Here is a 15,334-nt window from a genome sequence, read left to right on the forward strand (position 1 = left end):
ATTACTAATAATGAGGAAAACACAGTGCAATCTGGATCCGGGGCCAGGGCCCAGGTCGTAGAGATGCACTAGAAGGCCTGGTTCATAATAAGTATGTTAATTTCACGCAGAAAATACCTACAAAAGAATGGTTGTTACTGGAAGAACCAAGCTTGACTACCAGCAATCCACAAACAATAATAGCATGAACTATGGAGACTTCTGAAGTTAACATATTTATAGACTCAGGGAGTGAGGTGTCACTCATTTCTAGCATGTTCTTTAACACGTTACAGAGTATAAACATTACTTACTTCTGTTACCAGTAACTGGAGTTTACATAGTTGGCATAATCGGAATGAAAAGTAAGGTTGTGAAACATGAAACCCAAGTGACCTGCCACATCAGAAATATCAGATTTCATCAAACACTTTTAATAGTAGAAAATATTAATAGGGATGTTTTATTTGGCCCAGATTGGTTATTAGAACTTAACATCATTTTGAATTTTGAGGAAAATCTTCTTTACTTTGGTAAAGATGACAGTAAATATTGGATACCATTTGTAACTGACAATTACATTGCAAGACAAACAACTGAATTTCAGTGTTTACAATTAACTGCTGCAGCATGATTGTCACCAGAGATCTATAATGTAAATCACGTATCACATCAAGCTAACATACAAAACAAAGTAAATGAATCTCTAATACTAACCAGTGAACGAAAACTAGATTTATATAAAATTCTAATGGAATATGAAGTAGTATTTTCTGATCATCCCTGTAATATCTGCGATTACATATGTAAGTTTAAAATCAAAGATGACACTCCATTTTTTGTAAGCCATATCCAACACCAAGAATTCTGAAAGAAGCAGTTAAGGAGGAAATTGACAAAATGATTGGCAACAATATAATAGAATGTAGTTCTAGCATCATGAATAACACTTTAGTAGTGGTAAAAAAGGTTACAGAAGGTGTGCGATTAGTGCTAGACATGCATACATTGAATAAACATATAGAGACAGAATGGGACAGACCAATTAACATCAATGAATTTTTATCCAAATTTGAAAAAGCAAGGTTTTTTAGCACGATGGACCTGATGGTAGGATATTGGCAAATTAGGCTACATCCTGAATCAAAGAAGTATACAGCGTTTCTGTTTGATGGTAAATCATATCATTTCAATGTGTTATCGATTGGACTAAATATTTCAGTATCCATATTTATATGTGCTTTGGATGAGGCATTAGGAAGAGATTTATTGAAGGATTTAATAATATATGTTGATGATATACCCATAATCTCAGCTAGCTGGGAAGAACATTGTCTAGCCTTGAGTAAGATCGTGAAAAAATTTAAAGAAAAATGTATTACAGTGAAATTGTCTAAATTGCACTTTGAGCAACAAGAGCTTAAGTTTCTGGTGCATATTGTATGATTGCAGGGGCTTAGGGGTGCACTGGTTTAGACTGGATCCTGAGTGCATAAAAGATGTTAAAGAATGTCCACCCCCTAGAAATGTAAGACAGTTGAAGGGATTTATAGGAATGACTGGATACTATAGATGGTATATATGAGGTCAAGAACTGAATGACCCAAGAATTTTAATGCTTATTAAGAAAGGGAATACCATGGGGTTTGGACCAAGAGGCAAATGATGCTTTTGCAAATGTAAAAAGAGCACTGGTAGAATCGCCAATATTACATCATCCGAGTTTGGGTGAGCCATTTAAAATTTCAACCAATGCATCTGATTATGGTATCACAGCAGAACTTTCTCAAGGAGAGGGGGGTGTAGATAATGTAAATCATAGATCCATAGATTTTGCTAGCTGTAGTCTTAATAAACATGAATTAAACTACACAGCTACTGAAAAAGAACTATTGGCAATAGTATGGAGTATCCAAAAATTCCAAACACTAGTATGGGGGTCAGAATGAGTAGTCAGTTAGAAAACATCCATCATGATCCCTATTTTATAGAAATGTTGTCTATGTGTATCATGAATTCCTTACTTTCTAATCAAACAGGAAAGTGGAAAATTATAGGGCATAATTTGTTTTGGAGAGACAGTATAACATCGCAACATTGGCACATTTGCATTCCAAAGTTAATGGAAGACAAAATTGTGTGGTATAGTCATACAGGATATGGACACTTTGGAATAAAAAAGTGTATAGCTCATATGAATAAGTTCTATTATTTTAAGAAGCTATGACATGAAGTAGCGTCTTTAATTAGGACCTGTGAAATCTGTCAGAAGGTGAAAGAGAGTAACACTCATATTAAATACAAAATGTATCCAGTTATTCCTAAATCATTACAGGATCTTACAGCAGCAGATATTTTTTGACCAGTTCCTAAAGGAAAGGGAGGCGTGTCCTACATTTTGGTCATCGTAGAGTGCTGGTCAAAATATGTTAAGTTATATCCCATCAAAACAGCAAATACACAGACGGTTATACACTGTTTGCAACAGTACTTTCTGGAGTTGGGGAAACCAAAACGATTTCTAACAGGTAATGAACCACAATTTGTTAGTAATGAATTTAAAGAATTTCTAGCTTGGGAAGATATTCATCAAGTATTAATATCCAACTATAACCCATCCTCGAATCCGTGTGAAAGAGTTATGAAAGAAACTGGGAAATTATGTGACACCTACTGCCATGAAAGCATACTTTATGGGCAATGAAAATTAAAGACTTTGAAGTTGTTTTAAATGAATTACTACATTTATCAACTGAATTAACACCTTTGGAAGTAATAGGCAAACCGTTTGTAGGAGAACCTCTCATTAAATGTATTACATGGCCTGGACAACTTATTGTCAACTACGAACTGAATCAGGAAATAGTTCCTAGAAATTTAGTTGAAAAGGCACAACAAAGAGTGTGTAAGTATAATGAGAAAGCTGTAGAACCACAGTACACGGTCGATGACCTAGTCCTTGTAAAACAGCATCTTCAGTGCTCCACCTTGAAGAAAGAGACACATAAGTTTTTCCAAAAGTATGAAGGACCATACCAGGTTCAAACGATAATCCATCCCAAGACATTATTTTTAGTGGATCCTACAACTGGGTCAGAAAAAGGAAAGTACAATATAAAGGACATAAAGTTGTATATCTCCCAGGCACATTAACGTTCTGTGTTAATGGACAGAGTGATGATCATTGGATACCAAGTTGTTTTCGGTGTTTCTTCTGTAATAAAATTTTCCTGCACCAAATTCCCCCAACTTCTTACACTATTCTATCATCCCTCACTTAGAGGTTATTAGAGAAGCATACTAGCAAGAAATTGTGATTACGTCACCCAAAATTGCTCCTGGAATGTGACTGCATCATCCGCAGTTGTTAGAGGGTTGTTCCCGCTAGGAATTTTGACTGTGTCATCCTCAGTTGTTAGAGAGTTGTGCCCGCTAGAAATCTTGATTCCATCTTCCTCGGTTATTGCAGGGGGCCTCTACCTGTCTTCATGACTAGTCCTGGCTTGCCCCAACTTATCCTGACTTTACTAGGTGGCTGCATGAGGTGGGAATTGGTACGCGTATTATCCCTGAAATAAGATAGATTAAATCTGCCTAGCCAGCCATTCTCTCCCGCAGTTTCGATTGTAATGTCGACAGCAGCCAACATGGTCTCCATGTATAGTTAGGTTTTATTTTTACCTGAATTAGTCCTTATAAGTAATCTTTTCACCAGTTTTCTGTGAAAATCTGAGCGCAGAAGTCTGGGTGAAATCAATATCATTAAATTTGTATATTCTATTAATAGGAATCATAATTACAATGATTCCAAAAATGCTTTTCTTGAAAGCTGCCTGGTAATCCTTTTTTCCTCACATAGTTTGAACTACACCATTCTCACACTGAATGTAAAATAATGGAAGAAAAGTCATTGAAGCATATTTTTCTTAGTAAACTTAATAGAATATTATATTTGTGGAAAATATAATACTGTGTGGCTAATTAAATGACTGTGATAATGGAATCTATAATTTTATACTTGGCACAGAATATTTTATACCTTTTATGAGATGTGATGTAGACGGGAGGGTTTGTATCGATTTCGAAAGGGGGTAGGTAGTGTAGGTAAAAGCATGATTTACACTAACAGATAAATCATGACTGACACAAAACACACATCACACCTTTCAAACGACCCTCGGAAACAAGTGTGCCTGATTCTTCACCATTTGCCGTTTCCATAGGGTTGCTAAGATTTTCTTCAGGGGCCTCAAGGGTGAAGGTGGAATGTTCCTCCTCCAGCTTCTTACTCAAATACCGATGAGGTAGGGATCCTGGGGAAGGAGGGTGGGAAAGGTTTCCTGTCTTTGGGACTGTCTTCTTTCTCTTCTTTGATTTTAGCAACCATATCTACCTTTTTTCCTTTCTTACTTCTCGTTTGAGGACCTATCTATTTTTTCTTCTTTCCATATTCATCTACTTCTATCACAGAAGTCCTTCCTAGTATCTGTGGTTTCCAATAATCTACAACTTATCATCAGATAAGAAGGCCGAAGAATCAGACTACACACACACACACACACAACGAAAGGATGTGTGTTTTAAGGGAGGGGGTAAGGAGCCATTCCAATCCCAAGAGCGGAAAGACTTGCCTTGGGGGAAAAAAGGACAGGTATACACTCGCACACACACACATATCCATCCGCACATACACAGACACAAGCAGACATTTGCGAAAGCTTGAATTTCATGTGTATGTTTGTGTTTGTTTGTGTGTCTGTCGACCTGCCAGCACTTTCGTTCGGTAAGTCACATATATACGAAGATGATGTGACTTACCAAATGAAAGTGCTGGCAGGTCGACAGACACACAAACAAACACAAACATACACACAGAATTCAAGCTTTCGCAACAGACTGTTGCCTCATCAGGAAAGAGGGAAGGAGAGGGAAAGACAAAAGGATGTGGGTTTTAAGGGAGAGGGTAAGGAGTCATTCCAATCCCAGGAGCGGAAAGACTTACCTTAGGGGGAAAAAGGACGGGTATACACTCGCACACACACACATATCCATCCACACATATACAGACATATACAGACACAGGCACTCCTGGGACTGCCTTTTCCTACGTGGAATGTTTCCCTCTATTATAACCATATATATATATATATATATATATATATATATATATATATATATATATATATATATATATATATATATATATATATATATATATATAAACAAAGATGATGTGACTTACCAAATGAAAGTGCTGGCAGGTCGACAGACACACAAACGAACACAAACATACACACAAAATAACACACACACAAAATTCCAGCTTTCGCAACCAATGGTTGCTTCGTCAGGAAAGAGGGAAGGAGAGGGAGAGACGAAAGGATGTGGGTTTTAAGGGAGAGGGTAAGGAGTCATTCCAATCCTGGGAGCAGAAAGACTTACCTTAGGGGGAGAAAAGGACAGGTATACACTCACACACACACACACACATATCCATCCGCAAATATACAGACACAAGCAGACATTTGTAATGGCAAAGAGTTTGGGCAGAGATGTCAGTTGAGGTGGAAGTACAGAGGCAAAGATGTTGTTGAATGACAGGTGAGGTATGAGCGGCGGCAACTTGAAATTAGTGGAGGTTGAGGCCTGGGGGGTAATGGGAAGAGAGGATATACTGAAGGGCAAGTTCCCATCTCCGGAGTTCTGACAGGTTGGTGTTAGTGGGAAGTATCCAGATAACCCGGACGGTGTAACATTGTGCCAAGATGTGCTGGCCGTGCACCAAGGCATGTTTAGCCACAGGGTGATCCTCATTACCAACAAACACTGTCTGCCTGTGTCCATTCATGCGAATGAACAGTTTGTTGCTGGTCATTCCCACATAGAAAGCTTCACAGTGTAGGCAGGTCAGTTGGTAAATCACGTGGGTGCTTTCACACGTGGCTCTGCCTTTGATCGTGTACGCCTTCTGGGTTACAGGACTGGAGTAGGTGGTGGTGGGAGGGTGCATGGGACAGGTTTTACACCGAGGTCGGTTACAAGGGTAGGAGCCAGAGGGTAGGGAATGTGGTTTGGAGATTTCATAGGGATGAACCAAGAGGTTACGAAGGTTAGGTGGATGGCGGAAAGACACTCTTGGTGGAGTGGGGAGGATTTCATGAAGGATGGATCTCATTTCAGGGCAGGATATAAGGAAGTTGTATCCCTGCTGGAGAGCCACATTCAGAGTCTGATCCAGTCCCGGAAAGTATCCCGTCACAAGTGGGGCACTTTTGGGGTTCTTCTGTGGAAGGTTCTGGGTCTGAGGGCATGAGGAAGTGGCTCTGGTAATTTGCTTCTGTACCAGGTTGGGAGGGTAGTTGCGGGATGCGAAAACTGTTTTCAGGTTGTTGGTGTAATGGTTCAGGGATTCCGGACTGGAGCAGATTCGTTTGCCACAAAGACCTATGCTGTAGGGAAGGGACCGTTTGATGTGGAATGGGTGGCAGCTGTCATAATTGAGGTACTGTTGCTTGTTGGTGGGTTTGACGTGCACGGATATGTGAAGCTGACCATTGGAAAGATGGAGGTCAACGTCAAGGAAAGTGGCATGGGATTTGGAGTAGGACCAGGTGAATGTGGTGGATTCCCACTAACACCAACCTGTCAGAACTCTGGAGATGGGAACTTGCCCTTCAGTATATCCTCTCTTCCCGTTACCCACCAGGCCTCAACCTCCGCTAATTTCAAGTTGCCACTGCTCATACCTCACCTGTCATTCAACAACATTTTTGCTTCTGTACTTCCGCCTCGACTGACATCTCTGCCCAAACTCTTTGCCTTTACAAATGTCAGCTTGTGTCTGTATATGTGCGGACGGATATGTGTGTGTGTGTGCGAGCATATACCTGTCCCTTTTTCCCCCTAAGGTAAGTCTTTCCGCTCCCGGGATTGGAATGACTCCTTACCCTCTCCCTTAAAACCCACATCCTCTTCAAGCTTTCGCAACCCAAGGTTGCTTCATCAGGAAAGAGGGAAGGAGAGGGAAAGACAAAAGGATGTGGGTTTTAAGGGAGGGGGTAAGGAGTCATTCCAGTCCCAGGAGTCCCTGTGTCTGTATATGTGCAGCAAACACTCTGATGAAGTGATGAGTCATAGAGTAGTGGGACTTGATCATTATGTGTAGACATAGTATCTACTAAGATTATAGAAGTTGAGAAGTGGAAGAGAACTATAGGGTATTAGAGGAGGTACTAAGAAGTGAGAGTGAAGTGAAAAATAGATTTTATTTTTACCAGGAAATATTTAATTATAGTGTACATAAAGATGCACACACAGGGTCAACCCACATGTAAGGTATAGGTACTGATCCTAGGGGAAAAGGACAGTACCATGACTGAAGTCACACATTTAATAGGGATTATTCTGGCAAGTTTGAATTCTATGTACCACTAGCTTTATAATGTTTTATGTGAGTTTACATGGGTCAAAAAGAACACTTTCATTTGCCCAGAATTCCTCCAGACTACAAACTACTATAAATAACGATACTAGTACGTAATAAGTAAAAAACAGTACAATGAATAAGAATAAAGAATAAAGTACTCAAGTGTGGTGAATACCTGGGGTTTATAACCGGATAAAGAGCAGAAAAAAGAAAAAAAATGGTCATCAGGATTTTTAGATATTGAAAGAGCTAACTCCAACAATGATTGAAATATCCAAGTTTTATAATTAGAGTAAAAAAAAAAGGAATAGCTAAATAATAATAAAGGGTATTCACAGTTATTAAAAGAACAAGGTATACTGTTGATATATGAGATGTTATTATATGTGATATAAATGTTCATAATGATGGTATGTAAAATATCCCATGTTCGATCTGTGGGGGGTTGGGGAATATGCAGTGCTTCGAGAATTATTACCATGTAAATTCTAGAACCATTTGGCCTTCCTCCATTTCGAACCACAATATCTTAAGTGGAAGTGTAAGAGAGACGAATCTGACTTACTGCACATTGCATGTTTGTGTGTGCAGGTCTAAAAACAGTCATGAGCAAAATGTGGACGCGGTGGCTGAATGGCGGCCAACAAGTACCTGCTGTACAATCCATAGAGTTTCAGTGTATGTGTAGAGAAAAGCCTGTGCTATTCTTTGCTGGTTTAGTGACTGTGATGGTTGTTAAGGACAAATGAAGAAGTGAGATTAGATTTTTAAGTAATTCTTGTGTTGGACTTGCTAGAAGCAAGACATGTTCATATTTTCTGGTGGTTATTAAACCAACCCTGTTGTAAATGTAACTTATTAGTGTCAAATGTTTGATGACTTGGTTGATTTGCGCGCGTTCGAATATTTGTATGAGAAATGGTAATTTGTTTTTTGTGGAAGTTGAAATATATCATGACTGAACTAAAAGTATTCTTCGAGTACCAGATTACTTCAAGAGTAGAGAGAGAGTGTGATAAATTCCCTTAACCAGCATTATTCTTTGGAGAAGAAGTTTTTGGGGATCAACCTGGCCGGCTATCCAGAGAAGAAGATTGGCTGTGCATACCAAGTAAGTCAACATATGGGAGAGAGGTGGGAAGTTTGCAAACCAGCTCCACATTGCTTCTTGTCGTCTAAAGCATTAGAGTGTGCCCATGCATCCATGGCAATACATCCACTTGGATTTTGCAAGTCCCTTTCTCAAGGCAAATTTGTTAACTTTTATTGGTGCATATTTGCACTATCCATACATCATCTATTGCCATTCCACAACAGCAGAGATCACTGTAAGAGCCCCCATGAAGATCTTTATGATGAGAAGGGACTCCCCCCCCCTCCCCCTTGCACTCTGGTGACAGATATTGTGCAACAGATTGTATCCCAAACATTTAATGATTTTTGTTCTAAGAATGACTTCCACCACAACAAAGCACCACTGTTTCACCTCAATAAAATGGAGCAGCAGAATGTCTAGTTCAAATGTTCAGAACTTAAATGAAGAAATATGTTGGGGATACCCAAGAGGACAGTACACCAGCACTCTTTCTTAGCACTTTCAAGGCCACATCTGTTGGAGAGAAGAGCCCAGCAGATTGATTGCATGGTTGCCAGTCATGTACCCAGGCGCACCTGTTGAAGTCGGTCCCCCCATCAGCTTCAGCACCAGTGTCACTGAGATTCTGACTGTGGCTCCCAGTAGGGGCCCACATCTCTGGCCAGCAGGAGCACTGGAGTCCTGCAGTCATCCATAGGCAGCAGAGAGTGTGCAGTAGGCGGCAAGCAGAAGGCCGATGAAAAAAACCAGCTGCGAATCTGTGTGGAAATCAATGTCTGACACTCTTGTTGCTACTACTTTTTACACCTGCATCACCTCAGAATTTGGATCTAAGCCATCTGACATCTCCAATAATCATCCTGGTCAATGAACCCCATCTGATTCTTCGTTCTGCTGTGTGCTCACCCTCCCACACAAGGGCACTCATCAGCTGACTTTTCCAGTACTTCACTGGACCTCCCACAGCCAGAGCTATGGGGGAGTCTATTGTGGGAGGTGCAGCATAAGGATTTGTAGGAGCCACCAAAGCACATTTCCACCTCCACTTTCTGGGAGCTGGATGGCCATATAGCTCCAACCCCAGTGCCAGAGCAACCAGCCACCATAGAGCCATTACACGTTCAACCACAGTTGAGCTGCTTTTCCAAAGGCCAGTTCCAGCCTTATCTCGTGTTTCCACTGGCAGGGATCAGCTCACCACACAGGATTCAGCAGAGCCCAATGACCTGGATGCCATGGTTGTCAGCTTCATGGGGTCACCTCAGCAGCACACAGCACAGAGGGGTCTGGTGGCTGATGGCTCATCATCATCTTACCAAAGGAGGAGTAATGTGATAACACACCCATGTTAACACCCTCAACTTGTCAGAACCTTTGTCATCACTAAAACAGCCACAATTTTGCCCACACTAATTGCATTGTCATTGCTGGTCCAGGAGGCACCAGACCAGCACTGCACACCATCTCCACTTCCACAGTGCACCTATGCAGGCCACCACTCTTGGGTCACCTGCACTGTCACTAGTCTCAGCATGGGGACCAACACCAGACAGCGCCACCACTGACCTCATCTAGGCCTGTACACACTGACATCAGTCAGCACCACCACAGCTCCTTGAGACACCAAGTATCAGTATATGAGCCAGAGAAGAAACCGCTTCTGTCATTCTCTTATTTGCACTGTTATGACTATTACTAATACTCTGCTCTTGTGAACTAAGCTTTGCTACAGTCTTGGACTCCGTTTTTGGTTGAGGTCTTTGATCTTTTATTTGTAATGCCTGTGGTTTACCATGAAGTTTGTGTTGTTATTAAACTGTCCAACTATTGTGTATACTTTTCCTGTGTGCTTGGTTGCCACAGCTTCCAAGATATCCACTATGTTTTAAAACATGAAATATTCAGTCTCTTATATTAAATTGTTTGCATCAAAGATGTATTTTCAGTGCATCAACACCATTAGGTCTCCATGTAATTGATACATTAGATAACTTGATACATGCAAATAGGTCATTAGGTGTAGATTTAAAATAAAGAGTGTGTGGAAAAATTTCTTTACTCTTTTTGTAGAAACATTATATCAAAAGAAGATCAAAAAATTTTCTCACTTACTGATGCATGTAATCAGTTTCCAGTAAAAAAGATCTTCATTCACAGTCACACTGAAAAACAAACTTTGGTGGTAGGGGTTAAGACTACTCGTATGGGAGATGTACTGGAGGATACTTAAAATGGAATTTACTATCTAAATCAATGTTGGTTATGAAAATTCAAGAAATATAAAAATTCATTTCTGCACTGTTACATATTTTCTTTGTGTTCAGTTCAGCCTTTGCAATATATCTGTCACTTGTTCCACAGTAATACACTCTGTATACTGAAGTCTTACAAAATATTATTTGTTATCACTGAAATAACACCCCCACCATATATGTTGCTGTTGTTAAATCTGTATCACAGAAATATCAGTTGCTCAGTGATTTCTCAAGTCACAAATAAACTTATAATTTTTTGCCTGAAATAATATTATACACAAAAAATAAAAAAATTAATTTCTGTTCTATAATCTAGATGGTATAAGTGAAATATTTACCTTGTTCTTGAATTCAATAATTGACTTTGTTACCTGCAAAAAAAAAAGTTATTTATAAAATTGGCAAAAAGGTAAAAGAATGTTTTTGATGTCACTCAGTTGACTATAATAGTAATCATCTCCAGGACTTCATTTGCTTGACAAGATAGAGGAAATAAAAAAAATAAAAAAAACATTAAAAATTGGTTATGGCTGGTATACTCTTTAATAACACTGCTGACTGCCTCACAAAAATTATAACAACACACATTAAAAAGTTATGTATCAATAAAGATTCAGTAATTAAATTGTTATAACATTTTAACACTTTTAGAAATGAAAAAAACCTTATCTGCTCAAGTTGCGTAGGGCAGGTTCTTCAATTGCAGAACTATAGTTTTAGGTATGTAAAATATTGACACTGACCCAGAAGGTGAGTGTGTTAAACTGTACATCTGCTTAAACTGCTTGAATGTCAAATGCTTAATTCATTGTTGAACGTTTTTACAAGCAGTCATTAACATCCAATAAATAATAAATTGAAACTTCCTGGCAGATTAAAACTGTGTGCCGGACCGAGACTCGAACTCGGGACCTTTGCCTTTCGCGGGCAAGTGCTCTACCAACTGAGCTACCCGTGCACGACTCACACCCCGTCCTCACAGCTTTAATTCTGCCAGTACCTCGTCTCATTCTAGAATAATAAATTATTAATAATGAAAGGAACAAAGATAACCACTCACATGATTGAAAACTTTGCTGGGCTTTCTGAAAATGTCATTGTTCCAAGTAAAATAACAAAACATGCACACACACACACACACACACACACACACACACTGCTACTTTCTTCCAGCCAACAACATTGCCTGCTGCTGCAATTTGATTGAAGTGAAGGTTGTGTCAGATGGAGTGGGAATAAGAAGGCAGATAGGGGAAGAGAAGAGACAAGGGAATTCAATAGTAATGTGGCACTGATCAATACACCCTGACCTATCTGTGGGTTATGGGCTATGCTTGTGGCACACAATGAAATGAACACTCAAGTAGTGATATGAGGAGAAGGTAGGAGATACAGAACAAAGGATTACCCTGGAGAGAAAAGTAGGAATATAGGTTAACTGAGTGAAATGGGAGGTGTGGGAATGGGATTGCTAGGATCTAGGCCAGGAGAGTTGCAGGGTCAAAGGTTGTGTTCTATGGAATGTTCCCATCTATGTAAATAAAAGAAGCTAATATTAGGAGGAGGCCCAGATAGTATTGTGAAGGAGCCATTGAAGTTGAGCACATTGTGTTCAGCACAAAGTTCTATGATCAAGTAGTCAACTTAGCTCTTAATCATAATTTTCTGGTAACCATTCATTCAAGGTTACAGCTGATTAGCAATTATGCCTCTTAATAGGCTGTGAAGAATTTACAGTAAAGTCGTTATATGGCCTGACTGCTTTTATAGCTGACCCTAACATTGGTAGGTTGTGACAGACCTGTAATAGCACATAATTGTTTGGTGTCTAGGAAAGGTCTTGCAAATTGATGGTCTGCAGGAATACGACTAATGTGGCTAGTGGCTGGGAGTGTATGTTATATAAGTATAAGGATGGAGTGGAATATTCTGTAGAGTGGATGGACATGGGATACCACTTTGGGAGAAGAGTGGGAAGGATGTTCCTTGTCTCAAGGTGTGGTGAAAGATAGTTGAAGCCCAGGTGCATGGTGGTGTTGAATTGCTCCAGTCTGGTGTGATATTGGTTAATGAGAAGTATGCTCCTATGCTCCTTTGCAACTGATTTGTAGGGGGAGTGGAATTAAGGGCATATGTGGATATGGCATGGGAAATCTGTGGACTGTATTTGGAAGGTTTTGCCTGTCTTTGAAGCCTTAGTACAACCTTCAGAACACTGGGCAAGGGATTGCTCATCATGACATATGTGATGTCCATATGTGGCCAGGCATTATGTTTTGGTATGTAAGGGCTGGTAGCTATTGAAGAGGAACTGTTGTTTATTGTTGGTAGGTTTAAGATAAACAGAGGTTTTTATGGAGCCATTGGAGAGTTGGAAGTCAGTTTCCAGAAAGTGACACATTTCACTGAAGAGGGCAAATTATGATTGATTGGAGAGAAGGTGTTGAAGCTTTGAAGGAATGAGGGTAGAATGTTTTGGTTCTGGGTCCATTCCATGAAAATATCATCAAAGAACATGAATCACACAAAGGGTTTAGGCTCTTGGATGGCTAGGAACATTTCATTTAAGTCTCCTAAACAGACTGTCAACTGAGGAATAATGCAACTGTCCATGGCCATGACATCAATTTGTTATTCTTCTGCTCTGGATAGAAATGGGGTGTTTTGATTTGTTTTATTTGTTCACAAGTACAGCTGTTGCCAATGTAGTGAACATAAGATTTGTACATCACTTAACTTTATTATACCCTTTCTGTTTCCATACAGTGTTGCTACGCAATAGATGAACTATATTTAACTTCATCCTTATATCTATAATATTTGTGTTTCTCATCTGTTCAACCACATTTTTAAATTAAGCAGTGCTTTTTGGAAATTGACTGATGATATTCCCTGGTAAACTGTTCCATTCTTTTAGTGCTGTACTAATGTAATAACATTTGCCTCCATTGTTGTTCCATGATTTCCTACTTATTTTATCCTGATGGCCTTTCTATCTGTTATACAGGGTGAAGCGAAATTCGTGCACTTGGGCTTTGCAGCCCAACACCTCGCATGCCAGCGATAAAAAAGAAATCACTCTCCCAAAATTTCATCTGGTGAGTATATCTTGCAGAAAAAGGACGTTAAAGAGTGACAATCTGGCAACACTGTAACCACATCTATTGTGACTACCTCTGTCAGCACTAATTAGTTGTACTATGCAGTTGGTGCAGTATATAAAGTTTTGCGTTAGCATGCAGGAGGTTGAGGGTTCGATCCTGGGATGAGGCATACGTTTTTTATTTGGTAAATGTAGTCCAGGTGGTATGGTATCTGGCATCTTAATCATCAACAGCAATTGCAGCAGGACCCTAGAAAACATTTGCACTTACCTACTACAATTGTAGAAAGGGAAGAATGGTCAGCTTTGTAAGAAGCCCTTTCCACATTGTGGGTGTGAATTTATTCGCACCACTTCATGTAGTAGATATGAAACCTGCTTTCTTTGTACCTTCCTCCAATGGTCCCGTAGATTAGTACCAACTATTACTCTTGCCTCATTCTGGTCCATTACAATTTATTAGGGCCTTAAGTTACCAGTAGGGCTAGCAACGTGCTTTGTGAATAATGTCCAAACTCGGTTACTATTTCTACATCTCTACATCTACATCCATACTCCTCAAGCCACCTAACGGTGTGTGGTGGAGGGTACTTTGAGTACCTCTATCGGTTCTCCCTTCTATTCCAGTCTCGTATTGTTCATGGAAAGAAAGATTGTTGGTATGCCTTTGTGTGGGCTCTAATCTCTCTCATTTTATCCTCATGGTCTCTTTGCAAGATATATGTAGGAGGGAGCAATATACTGCTTGACTCCTCGGTGAAGGTATGTTCTCGAAACTTCAACAAAAGCCCATACCGAGCAACTGAGCGTCTCTCCTGCAAAGTCTTCCATTGGAGTTTATCTATCATCTCCATAACGCTTTCGCGATTACTAAATGATCCTGTAATGAAGCGCACTGCTCTCTGTTGGATCTTCTCTATCTCTTCTATCAACCCTATCTGGTACGGATCCCAAACTGGTGAGCAATATTCAAGCAGTGGGCAAACAAGTGTACTGTAACCTACTTCCTTTGTTTTCGGATTGCATTTCCTTAGGATTCTTCCAATGAATCTCAGTCTGGCATCTGCTTTACCGATGATCAACTTTATATGATCATTCCATTTTAAATCACTCCTAATGCCTACTCCCAGATAATTTATGGAATTAACTGCTTCCAGTTGCTGATCTGCTATATTATAGCTAAATGATAAAGGATCTTTCTTTCTATGTATTCGCAGCACATTACACTTGTCTACATTGAGATTCAATTGCCATTCCCTGCACCATGCGTCAGTTTGTTGCAGATCCTCCTGCATTTCAGTACAATTTTCCATTGTTACTACCTCTCGATATACTGCAGCATCATCCGCAAAAAGCCTCAGTGAACTTCCAATGTTATCCACAAGGTCATTTATGTATATTGTGAATAGCAATGGTCTTACGACACTCCCCTGCGGCACACCTGAAATCACTCTTACCTTGGAAGACACCTCTCC

The 15,334-nt window shown here is 39.8% G+C and overlaps 1 protein-coding gene across 1 annotated transcript in view; it reads right to left on the bottom strand.

Annotated features, from left to right (window-relative positions):
- Nucleotides 1-15,334, bottom strand: part of LOC126251301 (allantoinase) — a 262,302-nt gene that overhangs the window by 21,447 nt on the left and 225,521 nt on the right. Inside the window, exon 11 of the mRNA XM_049951628.1 lies at nucleotides 11,095-11,127. Coding sequence (XP_049807585.1) covers nucleotides 11,095-11,127 — 33 coding nt within the window. The remainder of the gene's footprint in view (nucleotides 1-11,094; nucleotides 11,128-15,334) is intronic.

Source organism: Schistocerca nitens, chromosome 4 (genome assembly GCF_023898315.1).
Source record: "Schistocerca nitens isolate TAMUIC-IGC-003100 chromosome 4, iqSchNite1.1, whole genome shotgun sequence".
Taxonomy (NCBI): domain Eukaryota; kingdom Metazoa; phylum Arthropoda; class Insecta; order Orthoptera; family Acrididae; genus Schistocerca; species Schistocerca nitens.